The sequence below is a fragment of the Lucilia sericata genome, unplaced genomic scaffold (genome assembly GCF_015586225.1).
Source record: "Lucilia sericata isolate MDLA Ls3-8-SP2 unplaced genomic scaffold, ASM1558622v1 Contig000083F_arrow, whole genome shotgun sequence".
Lineage (NCBI taxonomy): Eukaryota > Metazoa > Arthropoda > Insecta > Diptera > Calliphoridae > Lucilia > Lucilia sericata.
Window position 1 is genome coordinate 278,969 of NW_023994116.1, and position 10,010 is coordinate 288,978.

Consider the following 10,010-nt stretch of genomic DNA (forward strand, 5'->3'; position numbering starts at 1 on the left):
CGGAAATATTGAATAATGTAAAATTGGATAAATCATAGATAGGACTTTTTTTAAATTCTTCAAAAAATGTGCCATTAAAATTATATTTTCTAAACATTTCGACCAAATCTTATCTTCATGTAATATTTTGCAGAATAAATAATTAAACACTTGTGCGTTTTTCTCTGTAAACTTTAATTTATAAAATTTATCGTTATGTATTTCGAAATCTTGAAAATATGCCATTGGAACTACTTAATACATACATATGTACATATAAAATGTTTTTAAACAGCTTGTATGTACTAATAATATATAACATCGAACAAATATAAAATATAGTTAAAGTGCTTGTTTATTTCATTCATTCATTGAATATAAAACTATTTAATTTCTTTGGAATGTACCATTATTGTAGTTAGGCGAAATTTAATGTTTATTATATGTTTGTATATTCTTATACATTTATATAAAACAGTTATAAAAAACACTTACATATGAATTCTGTAAACCATTTATATAAAATGTATTACATTATATATAAAAAAAAAAAACAATAGAAAAATCTTATAATATTATTTTTGTGTTTTTAAGGCATGGTTTCAAAAATTTTATTTTGGTTTTATTTTGGAAAACATAAATAAAGAAAAAATAGTAATATATTTTATATTGTTCTTTATTTTTATTCAAATAAAACACGACATCTGTTTATTTCTTAATATATCATCGGACAAATAAAATAAAAAAAATAATGTTCTATATTTATATAAAACTACAATTCAAACATTCTACAACAGCAAATATTATTAATTATTATATACATCAGCAAGCAAAAGCAAAATTAAATAATGAAAAATTGCTATTCCAATAAATAATTAATAAAAGAAAATAAATATATAAATTAATAAAAACGTTCAAATTGCCGTTTTAATATTAATTCAAACAAATGGCGATGCCGCATCTTCTATATATTGTGTAAAAACGCCCATTACTAAACATCTTTATATGTTGATGTTGCCGTATTATAGTAGAAATAAATGTAGCTTATTGGTAGGGTTCCATAAATCGACTTTAAAAGAATTTTCCTAACAAAGTCCATAACTCGACTGACTATCTTGTGAGAAAAAGTTTCCTATGGGCAAATAGGTGCTCTTTGTTTTATGGATTTTAGATTAACTTTGTTGATATGTATATTTTCAATATTTTTTTCTTAAAAATGACTTAATACGAATTAAATTGATTATTCAACAAAAAGTCGATTGTTCAACAGTATATGCAAAAAACCCTACTGCCAATACACGTATATTGTGAGCATCGTGGTACTAATGGAACACGTATAGAACTGTTGAATTTTCTAAAATGCAAAACTATATTGTGGTGCGTTAATAAAAAGCAAAAAAAATTAACAAATAATAATTTTTGGTAGAATGTATCACGAACCCACTTTTAATATCAAAAATGTCGTATAGTTGACTTTTTGTTGCAACTTTAAAAGCCACACAATAATGTCATCTTTAGATATTATAAACATATGGCATTTCATTTCAAACAATAGAAAATGTGGCATCTTTAAAAGAAAAAAGCTTTCGTATATAAAACAAACACAGCTGTCAAGAGACGTCATTTTGTAACAAGCGTTCGTGCGTCGTGGGTGTGTCGAAAAAATTTGGATAATGTGTTAAACTTCTTTTATTAAATAAAAATTGGATATTTAACGTTTTCGGAAAACTGTATTCATCAAAGGCAAACAAACATTGCGAAAAGCTAGAACATAAACAAAGTTGGACACAAAACAATCGTTAACCAAAGCAAAACATAAAACTGAAGATAAAGTGTTTTCTAAACTACAGACTAAAAAATTGTTAATAAAGGAGAAGGGGCGTTAGATAAAAATATTCATTTACCCAAGGCTGTTGTTGATTTACAAAATTTCGTAATATTACAAAAAGCAAATATACCAAAAAAAATTACAAAATTTACTAATGTAAAAAAATATAAAAAAATAATTATTTGATTTAATTGATAAAGTGAAAGTGTAAAAAAATCCTAAAATACTCAAAAAACACAATACGGGCGGACGCAAATAAAAAAAATACATTTCCAACTTATTCTTCAAATAATTGAATTTTTATTTTTTTGACCTCAAACCAAAACTAAAATAAAACAATATGAATGGATATACAGATTTAACTAAACTAGAAAATACTAGGTAAGATTTATTTTGGAATTTGTTTAATTTAATCAAATACCTATTTACAGATACATATTTTTAAATCATGTTTAGCATTTCTCATTAATTTCAAATTATAAACTTGCAAATAGATATTCAGTGGGTTTGTCTACAAAAGCTGATTCTCTTTTTTTAAATGGCCTTAACATCGAGCTCGGAATAGGCACAGACGAGAATTATTTTCTAAAGCTTTTACTACCGTCATTAAGTCAGCATATTAGCCAGCTACCAATACATATTAACAACACAAAAAATAAAAACATCTGATCATGTTTTCCCTGCACTTGCCAACCTCTCTATTCCACACTTTTAAACTTGGCTAACACGACAACTACATACAACAGCGACATTCAATTATTTATTGTGCTTTTTATTAAATAAAACTCAAAAAACTTAAAGTAAACACCCGCCCCTCCCTTTGCCGAAAATACACCGCTACTCATCTATTGAATTTTATCAAAGAATGACGTAGTTTTGTCTTCTGTTGTATATGTACAACAACAAAAAACTAAAATTCATTTATATCGTACGATACGGCGCGGAGTAGAGTATAAACATTTTTTGTCATTGTATATATTAATGTATCAGACCACTGTTTAAAATATGTATGTACAAATGTATATACTACATAAATTCATATGTATTTATGCATAAATATGTATATATTTTCGTATGAAGCGGTTTAAAGTGGGGTTTTCCAATTGCTTCTAAAAAATTTGATTCATTCTTGTCCATCTATCTCTAATGGTTCGTTTTTTTACAAATTACAATATACCTATACAATTGGATTTGTATATTGTTTATTTAATTAAAGATTTTGCTTTTATGATTTTTTAAAGTGTTAAGGTAAATTATTTTTTAATATTTACTAAAACTTAATTTTTACTACTCGATTTAGTTCTTTTCAGACATTTAAGTTTAAAATTTTCCCTCTCGAAAAAATTTTCCTTTTCGAACTTTCTTTTTTGTAAAATAAATAGACGTATTTTTTGAGATGTTCATTGGCATTATAAAGTATGCTTTAGGACAATTAATAGTCCCCCACTTTAATCGTTTAAATAGATAATAGGAAATATTGTGTAACTCATAAGAAACTTAAGTTTAACAATTTTATAACTTTGCATTACCAAATTTTACATTTGAAGGTCTATGTTCAAAAAATCTGCAACACAAACAAAACAATCTTTCAAGAAGACCTAAAACTGTTGATTTCATTAGTTTGTCTGAAATTTTTGTACTACAGCTGGTATTTTCCAAAGATTTCATAGCTATAATTTGTTTTTTTTTTAATTTCATTTAATTTGGTTTCCCATACATAATCCCTGTAATTAACCGTCAATAACTTTATTTATCATTTATGACAGATATTATGAGAAAGCCAATAAATACTTACTTACTATTACCACTTAATAGTGGAAATATCTATGTAATAAATTTGTACATGAGTCATTAAATTAAATTCTGTAATTATTCCGTCTAATAAAGCATTTTGCATTCAAAAAGTATTTTTTTAAAAGATAGATAAGAAATTTCTAAATATTTTGCCCTTAAAATAGATTTTTTTTATAAAAATCTAAATTAGCGGATATTGAGGATAGTCTGTCCCTCGATATAGGACCCATCCAAATACTTAATTTTTTTAAGAGCAACTTTACAATTTACATTTCTTCATAATTATTTCTTCTTAAAACATATTAAGAATTAAAGTGACATTCTGTTCAGCATTGAAAATATGAACCTATTGTTGATCAAAGTGATCGCAGCAGCTATTTAAATCATAAAATAAATGTCATTTATATGATTGCCAATTTAAAAATCATTCCTACACTCACAACCAAAAGTACAAATGCGAGTACCGGTGTACTTAAAAATGTCGAACCATTAACATCGTCATCATTGCCATCACACCACATCATACCATTATAACAAAACTACCAAGATCTAGAGCGTGTGTTTGTAAAATCAGGTCAACCACAACCACTACGTACAAATTGTTGAGATATATATGTATGTGTGTAACTAGAATATTGTACAACACCAGTGAGGGGATGTAAGTGCCTGTTTATTTCAATTGTTTCCTTTAATTCAGCTTCTATATACATACATATGTATGTATGTGTCTGTTTGTTGCCAGTAGATGTTGAATGTGCCACCTTAAAATCAGCCGATTTTGATGTGGTATTCATAGTGTGTTATGCGCAAGTGCCATATTAAACAGCTGCCAATTTCACAAGTTTACTTTTCTTTATTTATTCGTCATTCCATGTTTGTCAGCAATTCAGCAAATAACTCTGAATATTTGTTGAAATGTGGCATCTCTTAATATTTTAATTTTTGTTACATTTTTATTAGAAATAAAAAATTAGATAGATTAATTTCAGTCATATTAATTTTAATATTCTCGTTTCCATTTTCTAATTCATACAATCTAATAATACTAAATGCTCTTCAGTTTCGCCTATATACCTACTATGTATATGTTAAATGCTGTTTAAGTTTAGTTTAGATTATGATTACTGTATGACATTTTCTTGTCGTATAAGTCTTCGGAGTTAGTGCGAAGATCATTAGTCGCCTTTATGTCTGTTGATACTTTCTAATGCTTTTATATTGGCCTAACAAGAGTGGCGTGTTTTTTATTTATAAAATATTTAAATAGATTTCGTTATATTGGTATATGTTCATATATAACAGACCATACACTTATTTACTTAAGAGATTATAAAAGAGAGAGTTTTTGCATACGATAAATACTTATATTATTACTACAATTTTTGCTAATCACAGCACTTAATTTCGTTCTTATATATTGTTTTAATTTAATAAATATATCGGCGAACCACAAAGATATGTATGAAGGTATGTATATTAGACCGACTCACAAAAAATAGTGCTAGAGTTACTCTTCTCAAAATATATCTTGTTCTGCCATAAGATGTTACCCAAAATATTATGCGTTTATTGTTGTCCATTTAAATTTTTGTTTTGTTTTATGTTGATTGCTGAAATATTTGTATTCTATCGGTGGCCATTGAAGAGCTGGACCGGTTACAAAAAAGGCCTATTTTAAATTTTAGAGGTTTTTTCATAAACCTTATTTTAAATTTAAGTTTTTTGGAATATAACACTTATAAGGATAGCTATTCAGATTTTATACACCATTTTTCAATTTTATCGAAATGAAACCCAAAAATCCCTAATTGTGAGCTTATTACATACAGTTAAAATATTTGTTTAATTTTTAGGGTATATTTTATCCAAAAAGGGCTATTGGAGCATTACGATGGATTTTGGTTTTTTAGAAATAGGTGCATTTTGTGGATAAAAAGTACATACTCTAAAAAAGATTTATGATTATTTTTCCCGCAATGAGCACAATATTAGGAAGTTTTTAAGACCCATTTATTAAAAATATTAGAATATTTTTCTTGAACAATTTGTACTGAGTTCAGATTTTCGATTACTGGTAGTGAACTAAAGACCTATTAAAAATATTCTTTTAGTTTTCCCGTGTTCAGTACATAAATATTCATTGTTTTGAGACTTGCGCCTATGTTAAAACCCCAAACACATCTGAGGATGATAACTTTGAGAACAAAAATTAGCTTAAATAATAATCGTAGTAAAAATTGTTTTGTAATATTTTTAGTAGTACATGTCTAATAAAGTTGTAATACATATGTATGTGGGAAAAACTAAAACGTAATATCAGAAATAAATTCATAAGTACTAAACGATTAAATTTTCTTTTCATTATCAAGGGGTGGCTAAAGTGTAAAGTAAATTACATTATAAAATGGGTTACTAAATAAGCAAACACAGGCACGATGTCTACGCGTGGTTTATGATACGAATATAAATATGTACAGTAAGTTGAATGTCAACTTCTAGCCGTATGTCTGTTTAGCTTGCTGGCTGGCTGGCTGTCTAAATGGATGACTGACTAAATAAACGTAGACACTCACCAATTCTGTCATTGGCGTGTGTCAAAAGTTCCATATATACATGTTCATATGAATTTATATTGTATTGGCTGTAAGTTAGGGCAGCATTAATAAAATTTGTTTCAATAAGTGTCAAGGCATTTTTTATTATTGTTCATTTCAAGAACATTGTCCAAGAATAAAAAACTTTTGGTTAAACTTTATAAAAAAAAATTGCTTTTTTTTATCTTATCTTTTTAAACAATAAATTCAATTTATGACTAATTTTATTGGGAAAACTGAACTAAAAATTCCAATAGTGGGAAATCACTGCATTAGGGCAATCAGGTGATAATCAGACCACTTGTTGACAATCTAACACTTAAAGAGTGCGACAATTTATTTGAATTTTTGCCAATTTAATACTATAGTTGATGTTATATTTAAAAAAACTTTTTTTAATAAATAAGCTATAAATAAATATTTGTATGCAACTTAAAGGCGAAGTAATACTCCATATTTTTGTTTGCCATGGATACTCACTTATACATATGTATATGGGGATTTCCACGCACATTAATTGATAATATCTTAGGACCATTCCTTTTGATTGATCCTTTCTTTATCGTATGTATAGAGTTATTAGAGCTCTACATAAAAATATAAATAATTTAAATATATATAAATATTTTCACTAGATATAGGCAGTTAAAGGTGCGTGAAGTGATGTGACAAAAGTAGACTTTTCGGTGGAAATGCCCTTATTTATTAACAAGTTAATTCAAATCAATCATAATTCTATGAATAAAGATAGAAACATAAGTACATTTTAGCATTTTTTGAATTTTTTTCCTTAAGAGTTGATATTTCACAACTTGCCACTTATATGTATTACAATTATGAGTTTCAGTTCCTTCCTCTACTCAAGGTTAACTTGAAATTATACTAAAAGCTACGACAAAAACTATTTCCAAAAGCAACATAAATTTTTTAACAACAAAAGCAAGCTTATGCTTTTTACAATATGGTTATTTTTGATGCGAGACTAATAAACTGGTTTTGAACTTGGCCCTTAAACCGAATATAATATTACAACTATGTAATTTGTTTCAAACTTAATCATTTTGCCATTCATTGAAAAATATGTATGTATTAGATACATACATACATACTAGCATACACATGCATGCTTATTTTATTTATTAATTTATGCTAAAAGTTTGTCAACCAAGCCCCCTTTTTTATGAGTGAAAACCAAAGTTGTATAAACATATTTGCGGCTCATTCATTATTGAAGCTGGCTACAGCTTTTGAATTTATAATTAATTCATTTAATTGAATTATTTTGATTTTAATAAAAACCATCAATAACAAGGCTTCAAGCACACAAATTTAGAAAAATGTCCAGGTCGTTTAAAAAGAATAAATATAAATTTAATACATTTGCCAAGTCATGACTATTTCAAAAGTTTGAATGTTGTCTTTGATTTGAATGTTAACTGTTTGACATTTTGGCGAATTGATTTTTTAAAATAATAATAATAATATACTTTAAATATATTATTAATGTCTAATTTATTCATAAACAAGAAAGAATAGAAGATAGAACTAAACAAGATATAAAATAAAATATTGCTTTAGATCATCATAAGAAATGGTGATAATGAATTAGAAATCATCATGACAAAGAATATTCTTATTGGGAGCTGATGTTGTTAGGGATTTTGTTTAAAACACGGAAGTTTTTATTTTTACATTCTAACCAGACTTCAAGTCGACTGTATAATTTGTTAGGTTTTTGTTTAATGGTTTCTAAATTCTGGTTTTAGTTTATTTCGATTCATTTAATTTTTATTATAAATTTATATACATATTTAATATGAAAGTAATAACTCGATTAATTTATCTAAGTTTTAGCTAATGATTTGTTTTTAACACTTTATTTCAGAAACTGTTTACGACGTATTGCCCGCCATGATGAATTGCAATTTTCAAAGGACAGTATTGTCAACGTAATGGAGAAATTTGTTAAAACAGTTAATGTAATGGATGATACCATATTAGTTCCATGCAGGCTCATGGATCGACAGGTAAATATTGAGATTCAAATGAAAAATCATTCTTTTTAATTTTAAATAATAGAAGAATAATAATAAATTAATCAACTCTTTAAAAATTTATATTAGTTCGATTTTGTGTATTGTGAAATCACTTAAAGGTTTATGTTTTTTTATTTTCAGGTGGGTGATAGTACTGATATTATTCCAACTCCTGGTAAAGATGTGACCTCAAATCAGCATACATTTATTCCTAATGCTAATGGCAAACGTAATCCTGTTAAATCCAAAAATGTACACGAGTTTCTTAATTCTTCGGAACTCTTTAATTTGTACAACATGTTAAATGCTTTGAAGAATGATCTTCTCTGGACTGGTAAAGATGATTCAGAAGATTTGGATGAACAGCAAATCTCAATTGAAAATCATGATATTAAGACTGAAAACATTGCAACACAGAGCACCACCACAAACCCTCTAACAAACAACAGTATATCTAAAGGACACATAAGGCGTCCTTCGACAGCCTCTATGGCTTCAATTGCATCAGTTAGTCAAATGAGTGATTCCGAAAGCGATATATCACAAGAAAATGATTCTGGCGTTGAGTCAGAGTGTAACAAAAATGGCAGTGGATCAGATTCGACCAGCAGCAGCAGTGAAGATGGCCACATGCAAAGTAAGAAATTGAACAATGCTGACAAAGCCACTGAACTCGCTAAGCGCTGCAGAAGACATTTGAATGGTTTATATCAGTGTCTTGAACAAATGACAGAGGCAGCCAATTATCTGACTGCTCGATACCAAAACGATATTGGAGGCCCTGTATAGAACTAAATAATTTCAGTAAACTATTGGGTACTACACAACTGTAAAGTAAAAACACAGCTGGGTCATGGGATTTTTATTACTCGCCAGAGGGTTAATGGTACTAGCTTATTGTATTTTTAGTAGGTCATTCTAACTATTAAAAGAAAGTATAAAAAGCCTGTTAATGTATAAATATAATATAAACTTGGATATTATTCTCTAGAGTTAGGACCATTATAATTATTATTTAGTAAAAAGTAGGTTTGATGTCAAAACTAAAAACACACAACAATTATAAAAAAAAAACAAAAAAAGTGCAAAACAAGCAAACTCTATATAAAAAAGAAAACCATACACAGACAAATTGTATAAAATGACAAAAACTTTAATTGTATTGGAAATCACAAAAACAACCAGTCAAAAGAAAACCCAACAACTTGACAAAACCGCGTAAAATGGCACAAATTAACATGATTTTAAAATTCCAAAAAAACTTAAATGTTACGAAAATTATGAAAGCTTTTTAATATTATTAGAGTTTCAAGTAAATACACATCTAAACATAAGTTAAATAAAATATACTATTATAATGTTAAAAAAATCAAATGTGAAGTTAAAACTGTTGCGAACAAAAAAAGTAAATAACACGAATAAAAGCATCTACTACTTACTAATAGATTGTAAATAAGCTAATGAAAAAGCTTACAGACTCTGAGATGAAATGTGTAAGAGCTTTTCACATTTATGTGTAAAACCAAATATTACTCAATACACATTTCTAATATTTTAACAAAATTTTGCATACACATTGAATTTGTTTGTAAAAATAAATATTTCTATTACAATTATGAAAAATTCAATATTTTTTGTATGCACTAGAATTCGAAATTATGTGTGCGAGAAAACTAATTATCTTGGAAAAATGTTTCACGTTTTTTTATATTGAATTTAAATGAAAATATTTTTGTTAAAAAGAGTTTGCTTTGGGTACATTTAAACCTAGTTTTTATG

The 10,010-nt window shown here is 27.1% G+C and overlaps 1 protein-coding gene across 1 annotated transcript; it reads left to right on the plus strand.

Annotated features, from left to right (window-relative positions):
• Positions 1-1,598: 1,598 nt before the first annotated feature.
• On the plus strand, positions 1,599-9,351 carry LOC119599606. Its single transcript, XM_037949438.1, has 3 exons — positions 1,599-2,188; positions 8,081-8,222; positions 8,373-9,351. The coding sequence occupies exons 1-3, from the start codon at positions 2,148-2,150 to the stop codon at positions 9,018-9,020; spliced, it is 831 nt and encodes a 276-aa protein (XP_037805366.1). The 5' UTR covers positions 1,599-2,147; the 3' UTR covers positions 9,021-9,351.
• Positions 9,352-10,010: the final 659 nt, after the last annotated feature.